This window comes from Gekko japonicus, unplaced genomic scaffold (genome assembly GCF_001447785.1).
Source record: "Gekko japonicus isolate JY-2015 unplaced genomic scaffold, Gekko_japonicus_V1.1 scaffold536, whole genome shotgun sequence".
Taxonomy (NCBI): Eukaryota; Metazoa; Chordata; class Lepidosauria; order Squamata; family Gekkonidae; genus Gekko; species Gekko japonicus.
This window is the reverse complement of record NW_015176467.1, coordinates 459,962-480,925: the sequence shown is the minus strand read 5'-3', so window position 1 is coordinate 480,925 and position 20,964 is coordinate 459,962. Positions and strand designations below refer to the sequence as shown.

General features: G+C 44.3%; 1 protein-coding gene across 1 annotated transcript in view; it reads right to left on the bottom strand.

Annotated features, from left to right (window-relative positions):
- The window catches only part of RUNX2 (runt-related transcription factor 2), a 191,704-nt gene that overhangs the window by 31,826 nt on the left and 138,914 nt on the right, over positions 1 to 20,964 (bottom strand). Inside the window, exon 5 of the mRNA XM_015427098.1 lies at positions 14,148 to 14,309. Within this exon, the coding sequence (XP_015282584.1) occupies positions 14,148 to 14,309 (162 nt within the window). The remainder of the gene's footprint in view (positions 1 to 14,147; positions 14,310 to 20,964) is intronic.

The window sequence follows — 20,964 nt, the reverse complement described above, 5'->3', positions numbered from 1 at the left end:
TGGGTGTGGCCAACTTGGGAGCCAGTCGGAACTCCGTTCCTGTGCGTTCCTGCCCAAAAATAGCCCTGATTGCTCCGTTGTTCTGATTTTAGAAAGTTGTTGTTGGTGTGTGTTTTTTAAAATTTATAACCCATTCCAAGTTCCAGCTGAACAGAAAAATAGGATAATTTTAATATAAATAAAATACTACTGTGCTTACCATGTGATTGGAGTTTACAGAGGGCCACTTCTCAATTTATTTACTTATTTATTTTATTTTTACCCCGCCCTCTCCACCAAGGCAGGCTGAGGGTGGCCACAGTCAGAGTTGCAACACGGTAAGCATGACATATGATTACTGCGCAGCTAATGTTAATCAGAATCCATTTCTAGACATGGTTACATACCAATAAATATGTGCTCACCTCACATAATACACACATTCATACATGACCCTCCTTTGAACCAGAACACTATCCAGTGGTGAAGAAGTTGTCATAAAGCTTACATTTTAGGTGATTCTGGGAATGTGGAATACAGAAGCTAGGACAGGTCTCCATCCACCCCTGACATACCCATTTTCCAGGACAGGACTTTCCTCTCCTCACACAACAACACAGAAACAAAAGGGTGGATCTTACCCCTATCCTACCATTCCACTGAGCAAAGGTTATTTGTTTATTTATTTGAAGAAGAAGAGGAGGAGGAGGAGGAGGAGGAGGAGGAGGAGGAGGAGGAGATTGGATTTATACCCCGCCCTTCACTACACAAAGGAGTCTCAGAGCGGCTTACAAATTCCTTTCACTTCCCTTCCCCACAACAGACACCCTGTGAGGTAGGTTGGGCTGAGAGAGCTCTGACAGAAACTGCTCTTTTTTCAAGAACAGCTGTGCCAGAACTATGGTTTGCCCAAGGTCATCCAGCAGCTGCAAGTGGAGGAGTGGGGAATCAAACCCAGTTCTCGCAGATTAGAGTCCGCGCACTTAACCACTACACCAAACGGCACCTTTCCTTTTGGCTCAAGTTCAAAGCCTTCCTCCAATCTAAGGACCCTTCGTCCCATTCAAGTGGCTTTCCCATGTAGCCGGATGAAGGCTCCTTAGGCTGGAAGAAAGCTACGGGAGGATGACTGGATCTATCCCACGGCAGGAATACACTCTGCAGGAAACAAAACATTGGTGCTAGCAATCTATGAGTGTGTAAGATCAGCTTGGTGTTCTTCACACTACACCACTAGTTCGCTGCCTTTCTGTCGTAACCCAGTTCCACCTATACATCTCCTGTTAAGGATCTGCTCTGTTATCAGCCAAAAACCACCAGTTCGGTTTCCTATATTTCAGCATCCAATCCAAAACCCCAAACCAGTGGAACATGCACAAAAAAAGTCTACATTCAGAAAGCCCAACATCTGATCCCCCCTAGCCTTTGGTTGAAATGCTGTGGTATGCTGAAAGGTTCATGAAGCTCTAACTTCTTCGGGATCTAAACGAGGGACCTAGGGACAAATGGGGCTATGTTGTTTGAAGACAGAATGGAAAGGTGAGTTAATTATTGAAACGTCCAGGAATTCCTCAGGAGCAGATGCATTACCTGCTGGTGACTGGCATCCTTAAAAGAAAAGTGGAATGAGTTCAGTTGAAAGGAAAGTTCAGGATGCACACAAATGTTGGTGGAAAACGGTAAGGATGGTCGAGGATGTTTCGGGTCAGAGCAGGTTGGTCAGTCTTGCTTGGTTAGGACCAGAGGTCATCCCAAGAAAGTACCACATGTCCAGTGATTTCGAAAATAAGACAAGGCCAAGTTATATTCCAAGGCGGACCACATCAAAGGGGCAATATTCAGACTACACAACACTTATGCATAATCCACAGTCATAATGATGTCCCGACAATGTCCACGGCAAGGAAGAGCAATCAACTGTACAATTTTATAACAAATCATATCGGTCACCAAGATACCCTGAAGAACATATTCATCAAGACCACAAAGCAAACAGCAAACCTACTCTGCACTGTTCAATCCAGAGTAGTCATCGAGAAGATCGGTCAAAAATCTAGATTCTAGTCCAGGAGTACTTTAGAGACCAAAAAGATTTTCATGGTATAAGCATTTGAGAGCCAAGCTCCCTTCATCAAATGTCTGATACCCTTTGTCAAAAACCTGATTATCTCACAACGAAAAGGATACTGATACAAACCTCAAATAAAGACCCTTACTCTGCCTCTCTCGATTTTTATAATTTTTGGTACCCTGTTAGAAATTTTACTGCTCAAAACAAAGACCATTTTGATCAGAATTGTGTTACAGATGTTTTACTATGTTAATTAATTGATACTTGATTATTTACTATTGTTTATGACCGTTTATTGTCACTGGTTTGTCCTTGTACCTAATGTTAAATTTTCAATAAAAACCTTTAAAAAAATCCCCAAACCCCCCTGATTCTGGAAGCAGTACAGACACAAAACGTGTAATAGCTTCAACTTTTCCTTAGCCACAGATGGAAAGAACGCTGGAGTTTTAGGTTGTGGTCACACAAGCAGTTAGTTTGTCGTGACGTATTAGCATTACCTGTGTGGATTTAAAGGGCTCGATCTGATGGCGGCATCTGCCGTCTGTGGCCCAGTTGTCGGCAGCCCGTCCCACTCCGCGTTAGAGCCAGAGTAATCAGGCACCGGGGAAAGTCCAGTAGTAAAGGATGGTAGCACTTCCACTCTGTTCTGTCTGACGTCTGAACTCTCCTGGCACGAAAGGAACCCAGAAGGGAAGTGTGAATGGGCACTTCCATCTCATTCATGGGTTGTGGAGCAAGCTAACGAAAGTGGTTGATTGGTTATGTGCTTATGTTCATGCGCAATGGTGATTTTATAAAAACTCCCACCAGCACAGTGTGTCCTGTGGGTGACACACAACACTACTGTGGATACTTGATCATGGGACAGCTGCGCAGGTAACCCACAGCAGGGTGTGCTGCCTGGCTGGTATGCCCTGCAACATTTTAAGCCAATGCAATTAGAGGCCCTGCCATATCGCGCCAACCTGCCAGTGTGACCGCAGCTGAAGAAGAAGGAGAGGAGGAGATTGGATTTATACCCTGCCCTTCACTACCTGAAGGAATGTCAGAGCATCTTTCCCTCCCCCTCAGCAGACACCCTGTGCGGTAGGTGGGGCTGAGAGAACTCTTTCAAGAACTGCTCTTTCCAGAACTGTGACTGACCCAAGGTCACACCAGCAGCTGCATGTGGAGGAGTGGGGAATCAAACCCAGTTCTCCCAGATTAGACTCCGTGCTCCTAACCACTACACCAAACTAGGTAAACTGAAGGCATGGTCTAGGGTCTAAGTATCAGAACAGCTTTTTGGTCTGGATGCAATACTAATTCTTGCACAAATAATAATCTGGATAACTTGCAGAAATCAGGAATTCTGAAATCATCTACAAAGGTACATAATACATTTCATCCCTGACTGTCCTTAAAAGCAAAGGTCTTAACTTTGTCAGACTTTCCACAGATACACCTTTATACTTACTGGACGGGCTCTTTTTGTAGCAGGAACTCCTTTGCATATTAGGCGACACACCCCTAATGTAGCCAATCCTCCAAGAGCTTACAGTAGCCCCTGTAAGAAGAGCTCTGTAAGCTCTCGGAGGATTGGCTACATTAGGGGTGTGTTGCCTAATATGCAAAGGAGTTCCTGCTACAAAAAGAGCCCTGCCAGACACTATCAATTTAATAAAAGCAGTTATAACAAATATCAAAATAAATCACAGGCTTAGGTATGTGCATGCTACATTCTTAAAATCCATGATGTTATATTTATGAAGGATGCTGTCAGATGTGGCAAGGACACTGTCAACTTTCCAGCAGCAAGAGGAGGCAGACCTACAAGTCTTATTATGGGAGAAAACGGGATAAAACTTTCTAGCTACTGTCATGACAGAACCAAAGCGTGGGGAGAAAATACGAAACACAGCTCATATCGTTGTAAAAAGCTTGATCTAGCCAATGATAAGCATTTTTATCACCCCATTGATTACAATTAATTAAGCATGTGCTTAATTAATTAGTTATAGTGTTCTCTAGGATCTTCTCTTGTTTTTGCATAGACACGGATATGCATGGAAAAATGGCACCATCTTGATTTTTAATGTCCCTTGTCTACACTTACCTGCATTAGAACTGAAGTTTTAACCACATTTCAAAATATCACAAGTTTTCAAAGATCTGAATTTCAGACTCTGAGGACTAATTTAACCTCCAAATTTACCATCTGGATTTCTAAAACAAGTTTTGATTCACTAAAAGAATAGTAAATGTGAAATGTATTAATTCCATTGCATGTAATGGATCAAATATAAATAGCTATGTTACGTCTGATGCTGTCAAAACTGGATTTCCAAATGTTCACTGTAGAGTTAGAAGTGCTGTGGCGGGTATAGCATCGCAGGAGAATCTTGTACAAAAATATAGCCTCGTGTGCTTACTAGAGGTTGATACAAGAAGTGACAAAAGGTTTCTCTAGGAATCACTGGAAACTCTATGATAAAACCACAGAGTTCCTGCCAATTCCTAGAGCTACTTCTGTCACTTCCTGTATAAACCTCCAGGGATCACAAGGCTGCTTCCCCCTCTTAATTTTTCTCCTGCCGCCCTTCAGAGCAGTGGTGGGCAACAGGACCGGGGGGATGGGATCCCTGCTCCCACCAGGGAGTGGCAGTCGTAGACCACTGTCACTGGACATCAGCAGACAAATCTTATCAAATCACCACTGCTACAAGTCAGATATGTAATACAGCTCCTTTCTTAACAAGCTGCACGGTCAAAGGTTAGCAGTTCCTGTCTGGCCCATTCAGTAACTATTTGCCCACAGTGTCAGAGAATTCGTTTTCAAAACTCAAAAAGAAAAATTTTGAGAATTTAACAGAGGGGATTAATTTCAGTTCTAATTTGTAAAGAGTCATTTATAGTGCTTTGTGTTTACTGAAGAGCAGATAGCCTGACACACCCTCCCCACTGGGGTGCCTGCTAGGTTTTAAATGTATACCAGGCCTTATCTTTTTGTCAAGGCTGAAGTTAGAAAGGCCTTGAGTGCTTGTTCATTAGCAAGTCCTCTTTGTTACCTCTGACCCCTGTCAGAACTTTTTTTAAAAAAAACTAGAGAAATCCAGCCAAGAAAAGGGAAGTTGCATACTACTTCATTTCAGATCGAGGTTTCTTATAATAGACTGTTCAAAAAATTGTTGGTTAATCTCACTGACTCTCCTGGACAAAACTATGCAAATACTGAAATCTAGCCGCATTGCTAAAGGCCCCAAACGGGTGGCCTTCCCATGTCGAACATGCCAATGATCCGAGTTTCAGAAAGTACGGTGGTAGGATTTGTTCCTTTGAAACGTCTGGAATCAGACATTTTTGTTGTCCCCATTAAGAATTAGCATATTGTTTACTCAAAAGCCAAGAAGGCCAGTTAGGAATAAATCATTACAAAAAGCAGTTCGGGCTGTGAGGCCTTCTTCCCGTTTTAAGTTAATATAATTTTAATGAGCGCTTCAGAAAGGGGCTATGGTGCTTATGGAAAATGTCCTTAATTAGGATCAGGCCTCAAATTAGGAATAACAAAAAAGGCAGTATCATTTGGTCTCAAGCTGGAACTCAAGTATTTTTTGGCATCATTACTAACTGTTAGCAGCAAGTTCTGAAAACAGATGCAAATCCTGATACGTGCCCTAAATATAAAACACATTGCACAAAAAGCTCAGATAAAGCATATATCTATGCACTCGCACACTGATTGCAGTGTGCTGCTTCCTGCTTGTACCAGCAACAAATATATTCCATTTACAAAACTTCCAGCAGCTTTTTCTTCGGCTCGCCGTTTTTAAACCCAAACGGCAAAGAGTGTTATGACCCGCTCTTCTCTTCTTCTTTTTTTCCTGTCCAGGTCTTCCTGTTTTCTTCCTCCCTCAAAAGCAGTTTTTCAACGAGCGAGAGGATTATGAGATCAAAATAAGTCAACATGTTTTCTTAAAAATACCCAGGCTGTTTGTTTTGGGGCCTGAATCTGGAAGTGAGGGCCTAATTTTAGGCCACACACATCTGAAAATCCTGGCCCCGGTATTTCCGAGGCAGGAGGGCAACCACGCTTCATGGCCTTTGGACAATGGTCGTAATGAACGATTCCGCTGTAGGAAGAGAAGCCCTTATTGATGGTCATGCCGTCCATGCCAAGGTGGCACCGAGTATCAGTTAAACTAAACACGGGTGCGTTGCGGTAGGTATGTCAGATAAACAGCCCGATTTTTAAAAAGTGCCTCCTGCTCTGATGCAACACAAACAGCGGAGGAGAGATTAGGGCCCTGATGGCCAAAAAAAAGATCTTTGTAGCATGTGGCAGGAGCCAGGAACGTTTGCAGAGTGATGAAATCCTCGTCACTGCCCAGGGGAAGCTCCGAGCCCCTTTGATGCTGGCTGCCAAGGTGGCAGCTAGGGGCCAGACTACATGCTACAGCGCACGTTCAGCTCCTGCCGAACTTCCGTTTCTTCCTCCAGAACATCTAGCGGGAGTGATCTTGGGTTGTGACTGTGAGGTGTTCTGCATTCCCCACCCCAGTGATGTGAGTGGGGAAATACTGAATTTCTGAATGTCCTGATACAAGTAAGGTACATGCTCGGGGGGGGGGGGGGGGGGGGCAGTCAAACATACACCACTACTGCTGGAAGTAGGGCTGCCCACTCCGAGTTGTGAAATTCCTGGGGATTTTGGAGGGTGGGGTTGGGGGAGGGGATTCAGTAGGGTATAATGCCACAGGGTCCACCTTACAAAGCAGCCATTTTCTCTGGGGGAACTCAATCTGGAGATAAGAACATAAGAGAAGCCAATGTTGGATCAGGCCAAAGGCCCATCCAGTCCAACACTCTGTCACAGAGTGGCCAAAAATACCAGGTGCCACCAGTAGGTCTACCAGTGGGGCCAGGACACTAGAAGCCTTCCCACAGTTGCCCCCCCAAGCACCAAGAATACAGAGCATCACTTGCCCCGGAGTCCCTATATATACCTTGTGGCTAATAGCCACCGATCGACCTCTGCTCCATATGCTTATCTAATTCCCTCTTGAAGCCGTCCATGCTTGTAGCTGCTGCCACCACTTCCTGTGGCAGTGAATTCCGTGTGTTAATCACTCTTTGGGTGAAGAAGTCCTTCCTTTTATCTGATCAGTTGTAATTCCAGGAGATCTTGAGGCTCCACTTGGAAGTTGGCAACTACAGCTGAGAACATGGCCTCACGAAGACACTTGAGTATACAGCGAGCTTCAGAATGGTTCAGAGCCACTCTCAACGCGAGATTCTCTAGATTTTTCACAGAATACTTTTGAAATATGAACACTCAACTCGTTTTAGGCAAATGATGTGGTCTGAGTGGCAAACTGGGTTATCAGGAAAGCTTTGTGGACTACTTTAGTCTTCCTCCCTCTAATCTCTCTCTCTCTCTCTATATATATATATATATATATATCTTTTAAAACATTGCAAAGCGCTTTACAGTCCTCTCTGCATTTGCTGTCAGACCAATCCTGGAGCAGAACGCTGGTAATCTCACCAGAGCTGCTGTATGTAAACGCTGACGGATCAGATTGCTATCCTAAGCACACTTAACGTGCATACAGTGATTTCTTCTGGCATCACACAACATTTGCAATCCTAAGTACATCTCCTCACAAGGAAGTGCCAATGAAAGCAATGGATCATGCTTTGAAGCAAACATGTTCAGCACTGAGTTGCCAATATACTAAATTATTGCAGTACGCTAGAGATGCCATGGGAGATTGAATGGGCTAAAGAAAGATTATTCTCCCTTTGAAAGGCATAATATCGTCTAATCATAAATAAATACACGTGAGCCCCACCCCCAGACAAAAGCACATTTGCGATACTAATCAAAATCCCTGCAAGTCTGCCGGTTTGAGCACTGAAGTTAGATCTGAAAAAATTACAAGCGCTGTTCTACCTGCGGCGCCTAATTTCACTATCTACCCTCAGAATGTGTACATTTTTAAAAAAAACTTTGGCTATTTGTTTGGGCCATTTCCAGAAGGATTTCTGGCTTTCGCAAGCACACATTAGACAGCAATTAAAATCCCAGTTGTATTTAATAGCCGACTAACTGGCAAGCTATTGACTGCCAAGGACTGACTTTAGGTGACATCCTGGCTCCACCAAAATCATGTGCAGAACTTGATTTCCATGGGGCCAAAATTCCTCCATTGGTTTTAATTGTTTACAGTTCTTAAGTACACTGGATCTCATTATCTTTCCTAAACTTCCTCCTTGATAAATGTACAAGGGCTCTAATTGTCCACATGCATCTGTAAGTTCCTAGTTTGTTCTCTCACACTCTCTCTCTCTCACACACACACAGCATATATATGTATATAAAATACATCCTATGGTTGCCAGATGTCTCCTATTTTCAAGATTCCGGCCTTACACCGGAACACCACAGTCCAACAGAACAAAGCGGGTCTCTCTTATTTTGGAACACTGATGTTCCTGCATCTCTAAACAATACCCCCTCCTTCGTTTTGCAACGTTAATCTGCAGATTTAGAACATATTGCTCTGTGTGGTGCACATGTAAGTCTCCGTGTCCTAAAAAGGCGTCTCACCATCACTTGTGACTTCGAAGAGTAAGAAAAGAAAGATGTGTCGGACGACAGGATTGCCTTGGCTAAAGACACAGCAGCCATGGAAATAAAGCAACACTTTTAAGCCTGGATTTTGTAGGGATCTGCCAGCTACAAGGGATTTTTCCTTGCCCACTATATCCCACAGTCAGTGTTCCCTTTAAGCTGAGCTAGTGTGAGCTAGCTCACAGTTTTTAGCCTCCAGCTCACACATTTTTGTCTTAGCTCAGGAAAGATGGCTCCAGAGCAAACTAATTTATGCAGTAGCCAAATCCCTTGCTCACAACTTTAATGCCAGTAGCTCACAAAGTAGAATTTTTGCTCACAAGACTCCACAGCTTACAGGGAACATTGCCCACAGTATGTTTTTACTTCTCAGGAACAGCAGAAGGTGAAGTGAGGACAGGGGCCATTGCAAGAGACTTGAGCAGAAGCTGTGAGAGGAGGAGGGGGCAGGCTGGGAGTGGGGGTGAATGTGATCACTGGGGCAAGCCAGCTGACATGGCAGTGGGGCTGAGTAGCCACAACCAGGGCTGAATGTTTATATTGTTATGTGGCAGCTCAACGACACTGCGGGATGCCACCATGTGCCTAGCAAACATCTGAAATATGAAGGGGAGACCACGCCACTGCGGAACAACTTTCCTCACTTGGACTCCACTCGTGCTGTTCTTCATCAGGCCTGGGGACACGAGAACCACGATTTGTGGAACATCTCCAAGTGGCTCGTAAGGACCGTATCACTCTGGTCTTTCATTTACACTGGCTCCCAATCAGGGCATTTTTTGTAGAAAAAGCCCAGCAGGAACTCATTAGCATAATAGGCCACACCCAACAGCAAAACTCATTAGCATATTAGGCCACACCATTGACAGCACATTAGCATATTAGGCCACACCCCCATGTTACCAGAAGTGTGGTCATCCAGCCACACCCACCTTTTGCTTCTTATTCTGTTTACCTTGTTGTCAAAACCCAGAGGGTTTTTTTTGTAGCAGGAACTCCTTTGCATGTTAGGCCACACACCCCTAATGTAGCCAATTCTAATGAGTTTCTGCTGTTGGGTGTGGCCTATTATGCTAATGAGTTCCTGCTGGGTGTGGCCAACTCAGGAGCCAGCCGGAACTCCGTTCCTGTGCGTTCCTGCCCAAAAATAGCCCTGCTCCCAATTGGTCTCCAGGCTCAGTTCAAAGAGCCGTTTTTTACTTTGAAAGCCCTGTATGTCTTTGGACCAGCACTATAAAGGACCTGCCTACTCCCATTCAGACCTTCTTGACTCCTACAATCTTCTTCAGAGGCCCTGCTCCAGGTGCCCCCTCTTTCTGTGGTCAGTTGGGTGACAACCCAAGAGAGGGCCTTCTTGGTCATGGCCCCAAAATTACGGAACTCCCTTCCTGGGATGTTAGCCCATTCTCTTCTATCACTGTCTTCCACCGGTGGGTAAAGCCTTTCTTTTGTCTAGAGCAGGGGTGTCAAACATGCAGCCCGTGGGCCGGATGAGGCCCCCGGAGGGCTCCCATCAGGCCTGCAGTGGAACTGGCCATCTTCTGCTTCCAATTCTTCTGCTGCTGCTGGATTATAGCTTGCTTCTCCAGACTCTCTTAATCACTTAGCCATTTCATGTTCTAACCTGGGTCCTAGACTCAGAACTCTGAGCATGAGATTTCTGTGGTGAATGCCAATAAATCAAAAGTAGGTTTGCAGCTTACAGAGCTAATGTTTTAAGCATGTTTTTATTTTAAGTATGTGTTTGTGTCCTTTATAACGTTTATATCTCCGCTACCTGGCATTACATTTCATGACACACATGGCCCGGCCCAACAAGGTCTCATTTATGTCAGATCCGGCCCGCGTAACAAATGAGTTCGACGCCCCTGGGTCTAGTTTCTTCTCCTCCCTGGCTGACATTTTAATCGCCTTGTGTTCTATGTGTGTGTAAACAGCCATCAAGTCACAGCCTACTTCTGGTGACCCCAGCAAGAGGTTTTCAGGGCAAGTGAGAAGCCAAGATGGTTTGCCCATTGCCTTCCTCTGCAGAGTCTTCCTTGGAGGTCTCTCATCCAAGTACCAACCCTGGATCAATTCTGAGATCTGACAAGATCAGGCTACACCACGCCACCCTCCCTCCTCAGTGTTCTATGTGAGTGCTTTAGTTTTGGCTTTAATTAGGGTTATGGTGTACTTTTATAATGCTCTGTGCTTGATTTTTACCTGCATTAGTGGCCCTGATTGGGCAGAAAGGCAGCATAAAAGTTTTGTAAATAAATAAAATAAATATTAAGGAATCCACGTTTCCCCTTCATATGTTTTGTTCATTGTGACAAACATCAGAGTAGCGCTGGTAAAAAAAAATTGCCTCGCAAAGTATAACGTATCTGGAAGACCACAGGGCAAGCAGAATGTTTGCGGGGATATTCCTGGAATTCTGAGTAAATTTCAAGAGAATAGGTCCCCTCCCACCAAAAACCTCAGTCAGATATTCAGATTAATGCACCTAACTCTATTTATCTGACAGAGATTGTCAACCCAAGAATGGAAACAGGGTTGCACTCAATGCTCCCTCTAAGCTGTGGAGTCTTGTGAGCAAAAATCCTACTTTGTGAGCTATTGGCATTAGAGTTGTGAGCGAGCGATTTGGCTACTGCATAAATTAGATTGCTCTGGAGCCATCCTTCCTGAGCTAAGACAAAAATGTGTCAGCCAGAGGCTAAAAAACTGTGAGCTAGCTCACACTAACTCGGCTTAGAGGGAACACGGCTTGTACTGTACATCGGGAAAAACTCTTACGGCTCCCGCTACCACTGCCTTCCGACATTCCCTGACTGACACAGGAGTCATGGCCCATATACGTCCTTCCCATGTTAGTCCAATTAACATTACCCTCTGGGATTACTGCAGTGGCGAGGGGAGGACAGGGCTGTTTCAGTGTGTTCGGCCATCCCAAGAGAGGTACGTCCACCACCTCATGGGCCCACGACACCAACAGCTGGGTCCGGCTCTTAGTTGCCCACTGGGGCGTGGCCTGGAGCTGACTGACAGCACGGCAGGCCCAGCAAGGGATTCCCATGCTGCTGGTAGCCGGGAATAAGCTGAGCTCCTGTGGTGTATTGGTGCCCTTCGTGTTCTGCAGCCCCAAGCAATAGAGGAGCAGTGGCTCAGAGGTAGAGCATCTACTTGATCTGCGCAGAAGGCCCCAGGTTCAATGCCCAGCGTCTCCATCTAAAAGAATCAGGTAGAAGGTGATGGGAAAGACCTCAGCCTGAAACCCTGGAGAGTTGCTGCCAGTCTGTGTTGACAACAATGACCTTGATCGACCAATGGTCTGATTCGGTATAAGGCAGCTTCATATGCCATGGCTGAGAAGCCACAGACCAGTGGGTTGGACCCCAACTACACCTTCCAGTGTCAGGAGGGACCTTTCCTGCCTCCCTCCTCCTCATGCTCCTGGGGGGGCTCCCAAATGAAATGAAGAGGAATCAGCAGAAATCTCCAATTTAGCCTGGATCCAACCCAGTGACTCCAGTGCAGCTAAGCTGATGTAGAAAGGGGCTGTTGGCATGTTATCAGTGGGTAAAGAAAGGAACGAGGTCCCATGTTGTCTCTTTTTTTAAAAAACACCTTCACATCTTGCATTTTGGGAGGATTTATCTTGTCCAGATTTTATAAATGACTCCCTTCTGAGCCAGATTCTTTGGTTCACGAAAGCCCCAGTGCAGCTCAATGTGCCATGAAACTCAACAGCCCAGATCCAATTTCTTTGGCAAAGAGAAAAGTGCTGGGACAAAAATGGCGGAATCGACCACTTCTCTAAATGTGAAGGGGTGGGGGTGGGGAGTTAGGCAGGGTAAATTGCTTTCCGCACAATGACGGTAGGACTTCTAAGCACTTGGGCTCTTCTGCATGAGAGGCATTCATGTCTGAATGCACACCGACAAGCAAGGGCTTCAGGGCAAGAAACCTCCACAGCTGCTGCTGTCCCGGCTTGGCTATTCCCCCACAGGGACTGCCGGCGGCAAACCCGCAAAAATAACTCCTCTGACAAAACCCAAAGTTCCCAGATGTCGGGAAAGTTGAGCTAAGCGAAGACGGCCTGCCCACTAAAGCAAACGATTTGGTCCGGGTCAAACCCCAAACCAGAGATGGCTGGCTCGTGTGTCCCAAAAGCCGTGATTTTGAGTTTCCCCAACAAGGGCGAGACTAGGGATGCCGCCTCCTGATCTATGAAGGACACGCGGGAGAGCAGAGGCCAGAGAGGTTTTTTCCAGAGCTTTTGTTCTGAACTCGAAAAACGTGTCCCTCTGCTAAGACGAAAGAAATGAAAGAATCTTTTAAAAAGTAATCAAATCCTACATGCCTCTTGGCCGCAGTTCAGCCTTGTCAGGGATGCAGTGAAGTGAAGTAACATTTATACAGTCCTATGTCTGAGCTTTGTGGAGGAAGGGGGGGGGAGAACCACCACGACAGACGTTCACCTGGCTGGGAATCAAACAGGTGTACAGGATGAGAGCGTCTGAGACAGTAACAATAGCAAAACCAGGGCGAGGATAAAGGGAGCTGATATAAGACGTGAGAGTCCTTCACGCTTTAATAATGAATCATAAAGGTTTCCTCATGTTACACATACTTCAGGCAGATAGGTCACTCGTTTCCACACCTGTCTCTTTAGAGAGTTAGTGTTCTAGCAGAGCTGGGGGGGGCCTTTCCTCTCGGTCCCCCCCCCGGTGACAAAATACAGGGAATGACTGTCTGTAATTGTACACTGCGTTACAATACAGCAACTGGATTGTTTTACCCAGAGATAGATCACCCTGAGTACTTGTGGGGCGTGCCCGTGTGTGTGTGTGTGTGTGTATATATGTCACCTCGTCTGTTCTATATGACTGATATTTGTGTTGGCATTATCTGGTGCTATGCTCCTAGAAAGACTTCCTGCCCCCCCCCCCCATTCCATCGTTCTGTAGAGCTATCATCCCATCGATTCCAGAAGGGCATTATATCCTGAAAGGAAATCAGCCTCTGATAGGGATCTTAGTTACACAGCGGCTGGGCAAAGAGGCTTTTCCAAACTATCAGCTTTTTTTAAAAAAATGCCTTTAAGCCTTAGACCTATTGGATCTATTATTGTAGACCTTTGTCTGTAATGCGTAATCTAATTTTTTTTTTAGTGTGAAACAAGACATTTTAAGAGGGACTGCCACCCAAAAGGAAGAAAACGTTTGCATTTACATAAAAAATAACCAGTAAAAAGCATCCCTTGCTGAAAATAGAACAGACTAAAGCCCCGAGATATTGTGAACTTAGACACTTAATGCCATGAAGGTGAAATAAGATGAAGCGGCTGAGTTTATGGACCGTCCTCCATCTATTTTAGATAGTTCGGAGGTGATGGTCGATGCGCCGCAGTAAACCCTAAACAGCTGCGGCTGTCCCTGCCTCTTGCCCTGTCTCTGTCTGAGATAGCCATTTGAGTTCAAACAAGGTCTTTACCTGAGAGCCGTCTGGGCACATCGGTGATGGCAGGAAGCCCCGTGCCTCGTGTGGAGGACAGGGGAGTTGTGGAATGAATGGATGGTGAAGTCATCTGGCTCAAGTATGATGGGTATGACTGGTCATAGGACCATGGAGGGGAGGACTGTGCTTGTCTGGGGTCTACAAAACAAAAACAAAAGAGAAAAAAAGGATTTAAAACGGAAGTCTTGCGGACAGCACCAGCTAGCAGAGTTAGAGAGCCTAAAGTACCTTTAAAAATAAAATAAAGGATGAGAATGGGTGAGATGGGAGGCCCTGGGCCTCTTTTTCTCCGTGACTTCATAGACTGTCTTAACACTGTTACATAACTGAAAGAATTAGTAGAGTCGGACTTCAGAGAGGTAAAGATAAGATATATGAATGGAATGGTCCATTCCTGGGGACATTAACTTCTCCTTCCTGATCAGACTTTGGGAGGCTGCTTAGGGATGTTCTTTTAACCTTTCGTTAAATCTTCAGACACAAAGGATGCGTATGGAGTTAACGGAAAGCGGAAGTAAGTGCTGAGCGCTTGGGAAATCTGACGTGAAAGCCTTTTGGGCCTCAGGAAACTCGAGGAATACGGCAGGGGTAAACACAGAATGAGAGAAAGGGTTTCAGGGTTCCACATTTCAGTCTCCATTCGAGGAGGTGTCGGGCCTCCGGGTCGGCTTTACTACTGCAAACCCCAATATGGATTCTGCATGCCCCATGAACACAGCGTAGAGGAATATGTTTTCCTAATTTGCAGAGGAGGGTAAATAAACCGCAGTTGAGTCTCTGCCTCCCAACCAGCCATGGCCTTCTATCCAAGATAACTCAGTTTAGTTCAAACATGGTCTCCCGCCTGGAAGTTGTCTGGGCACACCGGGAAGATGGCAGGGAGCTTTACGTCTCGTGTGGCTGACAAGAGAAAAAACAACAACAGATGCAACGCAGGAGGAAGGCTTTCATCCACCATCTTCCCCCTGCCCTAGAAAACCTTCCAGTGAAAATATATAAGCGACAAAGAGACCACTTGGAAGCCCAATGTCTCGGAACAGCATTACTGGGGAGAAATATAAAGCAAACTCAAACAACTATCAGTGTCTGTTTCTGAAATGCACATTTGGTGCTAAAGCACCAAAAGATCTGTTCCTTGTGCGTAAAAGCAACAAACTTCAAATCTTAAGGGGGGGGGATTCACATAAAATCCCTGAAGTGATAGTTTTTTGGGAAGTAAGCATAGTCTAAACTACTTTATATTGCTCACAATCCCACCCCCACGCAAAGGCTATAGATAGCTGTGCCCAATCAAATGCTGCTTTGAAACCTTCACTTAAGAAGTAAACTGTTCCCCCTTTTCAAAATGCAGCTTAGTTCTTCAACAGTGTTATCTAGCCGCTCTCTCCCACCCGCTCGACTGCAGGTTTATTGGACTGTATGGTCCGCTGCTACAATTTCACAATCTCCTCCCTAGCTTAGCTCCTCTGCTGTCTGTTCAAAGCTCTCTTGATATCCATATCTCATCACACACCATTTTCCTTTTTGGGAGGGTGGGGTCTTATCTGCTTTTTAAGAGCTGAAGTGGAATCTTAAACCTGTTTTCAAGAGCGGGGAGAAAAACGAAAAGCTGCGGGCAACCTCTGTCAAATTCTTATCCCATTTCAAAAAAGAAAGAAAGAAAGGATTTCCAGTATTGTGAAACTGATCCAAGAAAGAAAATGGCATGAATAATACCTTTAGTGTTCATTTGGGGGAAAGTCACATCTGGATACCAGCCCAATTATTTACAGTAAAGTCTCAAAAAATTAATGTGACGTTCAAAACATGATTCTCTTCTCTCCCCCCCCCCAGTACATGAACACATGCATACAAATGTCCCTTTGACAGCCTGCTTTGAAGGGAACGGTTCCCAACTTTTAATTTCAGTACAGAAAGACATTCTACTAGGCTGCACTGGGTATGAGAAATGGGACATATTTTATTAGTTTCTAGGGATTCACTAATTCCTCATCAACATTCAGTATTTCCCCCCCCCCCCTTTAGACTGAGCAAGAACCGAAAGGGATTTTTAGGTAGGAAATCTGCTTTCTGATTACTACACCTCTTACTTTCTCCCGAATAGTCTTTGAATAGTAAACACGTATCCTTTCCAGATCATTTCTACTACCTGTAAAGCAATAAACCATTTGTACCTTATTATTCAGGATTTTATATTAAGTTAGCAGAACCTCAAGCCTCTGCTTTGCTGACAGAAATATGATCACTACATGGCAATGAAACGCCCCCGTTTCAGGAAATTCATCTTGTTATAAGAAAATCCTCTTTCTCCCATTCCACAGATCAACAACATTGTAGCTTCAGCTATTTCTTTTTCAGTTTTTGCTGTTCAGACACTATTTGTTTGAAGAGATGTCTGGAAAGCCGATACTTCCTTGAAGTAATGCTAACTATACATTAGATACATAACGAGTCCCTTTCATTTTAATTTTGGGAGGATTTCCCTTCCCTCTGTCCTTTACATTAAGGCTCTGTCATAGAAACATCCGACATAAACACCACCCTCAAGAGTGCTTACTAATGCAATGAACTTTTGCTTTAACAATGCTGAGGTTGTACAGACTGTACTACTAATGGGCTTGTCTGATAATCCTCCACGGGGCAACACTAATACTAGTCACTCTCCCAGGGCTGGTAATTGATTCCCAATCAGTCTTTTTTCTAGTCTCTCTCCTGGTTTCGACTGGAAAAATATTTAGCAAACATGACTTGAGAATTATCAGTGGTCCACAGCAGACACTGGAAAGGAGAACAATCAAAGGTTGTCCTCATTCATTCAAACCGACTCTTCTCAGTATAATTTCGAGCCAAACCAAGAACGTACGGGAACTGAAATTCTACTGGAAACAAGGGGAGTGAGCCTACTAGATTCTACTCCAAAGTCCTGGAAATATAATGAAAATCACTGTGGGTTCATATATTATTCAACATGGTGAAATGAAATCAGCTGATCAGATAGCCATTTTTTACTCATATTGAACTCATACTGTACCCCTGCTAGGCAATACGTCCTGAAATGTAGCCCAAATATTATTCTGGATCCCAAATGCTGCGTTCTTGGCCATCCCAAGCAAAAGGGAAATGAAAACAGACTCTGTCTTGTTTTAACGTTTCCTTTTAACTCTTTGTTAGCATTTCTGATCAGAAGAGGATGCTGAGAGTTTGGGGGTTAGTCGTAGTATTTGGGTTAAATTTACAAAAGTTGACACAAGTTCCTCCCCAAATATAAACCAACTGGAATCTTGGCCAAAGGTCCTGTTTACCAGCCAGCAATAAGATTCCTTTCCCCCCTCTGTTCTCAATGTGTCTGAGTAACTGAAAGGTCACCAAAACTAATTTCTCATAGACTGGCTTTACGTTTCTGTGTGTAACTTTTCAACTCAAGAGGATTTTACTTTTGGGGGTGGGGAGTGGGCAGGGAATGCTGCCTGTATTGTATGGACATGAACTCATGACTATACATAGATGTGTGACGAAAGAAAGAAAGAAAGAAAGAAAGAAAGAAAGAAAGAAAGAAAGAAAGAAAGATCACCTGACAAAACTCCATTCCCCAAATGGTTCCGTTTCCACATCTAAATTCACATTAACTGCATAGCCCACCCAAACCCGTCATAGGGTAACACGCGAAAAACACAAATTCAGTCCTGACCCGGATCGGCCAGGCAAGCCTGATCTTGTCAGATCTTGAAAGCTAAGGAGGGTCGACACTAGCAAGTACTTGGATGGGAGACCTCCAAGGAATACCAGAGGTGGGAGGTGGGGGCAGGATTTGTTCAGCCACCTCTCTGAATATCCTCCAGGCCCCCAGTAGGGGTCAGTCACCAGAGGTCGCTATGACTTCCAGGTGCGCACACACTCACACACGCACACATTTAAAAAATACAACCCCCCCCCACAAATTCAGAGATACCTGGATATAGTTCCTCAATTTAAAAGAACACCCTCAAAGCTGTCAGTTCATACATTCAAATTAAGACTCATGAAAACAACTACTTAATCTTTCAAAGTACACAAGCAATACTTGGCACTGTAAATCATGGAGGAAAAGCAGGGAAGAAGATCTGTAGTTTAACAGTAGGCTCTAGCCATTAAAGCCAGAGTGTCGAACTCATTTGTTATGAGGGCCGGATCGGACATAAATGAGACCTTGTTGAGCCTGGCCATGTGTGTCATGAAATGTAATGCCAGGTAGCAAAGATCTAAACTTTATAAAGGACACAAACACAAAGGGTTTTTTTTTACTTAAAAACATGCTTAAAACATTAGCACTCTTGCAATATTTTTTTTATGTAACAGTGTCTGATAACTGACACCTCTTGCTCTGAATTATTGCATCAGAATGTCTGTGCTGCTGCAATCTTGAGTATGCTGTTCAGCTGTGTGTATCTGTAAGCTGCAAACCTACGATGATGCAGCAGCAGCAGAACTAGAAGAAGCAAAAGACAGCCAGTTCCACTGCGGGCCTGATAGAAGCCCTCCAGGGGCCTGATCCGGCCCCCGGGCTGCATGTTTGACACCCCTGCATTAAAGTGTTAAGCTCAGGGGAATACCTTCCCCACTCAACTTCATAAGCAGCTGAGTAACAATACAGACAACCAACCAAGCACGTAGGAAATGTATGGAAGCCTTACTACCTGGCAAACCCCCCATCCTTTGCCTCACATAAGAATATGAAAACATTACATTTGTAATAATAAAGCTAGAGATATAAAATCTCCAGAAATTTTGAAGCCTTGGGGAGGGGATTTTTTTTTTGGGGGGGGATGAAATACATACAATACGTACTTTCTTATCAAACCAAAGCTTATTTACTAATTGAACAACATGAAACACATTATTTAAAGCTTAGTCAACATATTAAAATTGTACTAGCTGGCATATTTACATAATCTAAAAAATCTTCATTTTCTATAACAAAAATTCCAAGTATATCCAGTGCTTGAGAAAGAGTCACAAATTGCTGTACCCCATGCCATCACAGTTCATATATCTTTAATTTTTGCCATCTGAGAAGCAGGAAAAAGTAAAAGTTGAAGGTAGAAAGCAAATTCCCATAGCAAACAAAAGAAAGTGTGTTTTTCCATTGGAAAAACTGATACAGTCCTCAGACTTTTTCATGCCGTACATTTGGAATGAGTGAAATGCTAAATGAGACAAAGTTTTCTCATTGAAACAGAAAATAATTCAAAGGGGGTTTGGGTCATTCCCCCCGGTGCTACCCCAAGGCCCCTGCCACACGGCAGGGGAATTTCTATTGGAAAAAATGAAAAAAGTCCTCATTAACAGAAATCTGTATCTGTCTCCATTAAGATCTGTATTCATTAAGATCACACTGCCTCTATAACGTTCTTATGTTTAACTTCTTTTCACATGAGCAATAGAATTAAGGCAAAACTATGTAGGGTCATAAGATCCAGAAAACACCTTAGGAAAGCACAATGGTGGTTGTACAACCATATATCCTGTTTCCCCATCAGCAGCTTCTTGCACTACCTCAAAGGGTGCTTTCAGGAGTGCCTTGTCTGCCAGCACAAGGGGAAAGGGAGGCTCTGCAGCTCTAGTAAGTTTACAGATTCAATGACCCTTTGGGTCAGGGACCTGAATTACATTATGGTGGCATGACACTTTCTTTGCACTGCAACAGTTTCAAACAAAGAATACAGAAGACACTCGCCATTTGAACGGGATCTATTCCTGGGATCAATGCAAATGCCAAAATCTACAAATACTGGGGAACAGAACATAGGCAGATACTGTTGCCTTCCCATAGCAAAACAACCACATTTCCTGCAAAATTTAAGAGGGAGGAGGAGGAGATTGGATTCATACCCTGCCCTTCTCTACCCAAAGGAGTCTCAGAGCAGCTTACAATCCCCTTCCCTTCCCCTCCCCACAACAGACACCCTGTGAGGTAGGTGGGGCTGAGAGAGCTCTCTTGAGAACTGCCCTTGACAGAACAGCTCTGAAAGAACTTATGACTGACCCAAGGTCAGACCAGCAGCTGCATGTGGAGGAGTGGGGAATCAAACCCAGATTAGAGTCCGCGCTCTTACACCAAACTGGCTGTCAATGACGTAAGGATTACGACAAAGGTGCAGCGGGAGTAAAAACAGGCTGGAGACCACATCATGTGATTGAACTATGAATCAGCATTGAGAGTCATGAATCCACAAATGGTGGGGGTCTACTGTACATAGATGACAAAGGACCTAGGTCTCAAAACCTAGGTAAAAAGGAACCTGGCATTTTTCAATTCGGGAAAACAAAAATCTCTCTTAGATAATTATGTATAAGTACATAAAAAGGATCTCAGAGAAAAGACCAATGGTTCACCTATGCCACAGGGGATAGGGCAAGAAGCAATCGCTTTAAAATACCAGGAGGTAGAGTAGTAAAAAGATCCTTGCAAGAGCATTCACAAATTGAGAAGACTGTCCAAGAAGATTATGGTATCTCCTTCCTTGGAAGTGCCCACCTTGAATAAACATCTGTTGACATACTACTCTCTCCAAAAAGGATCTCCTGAGCTAGAGTTTACCTAAATATTTCAGGGGTTGTCTTGTTCTGGGAGATTCAACAGTATTCTAGACAGGGTCAGAGGCTATGTTGTGCAGCCTGATCTGACCTTACAATAGGAAACAAAGGGCCAATTCATATTCTTTATTACTGACCAAACATAAAATTCCAAAACCAAACCAAATATGGATGGATGGACGGATGGATGGAAGGAACGGGGAGGGAGGGAGGGAGGGAG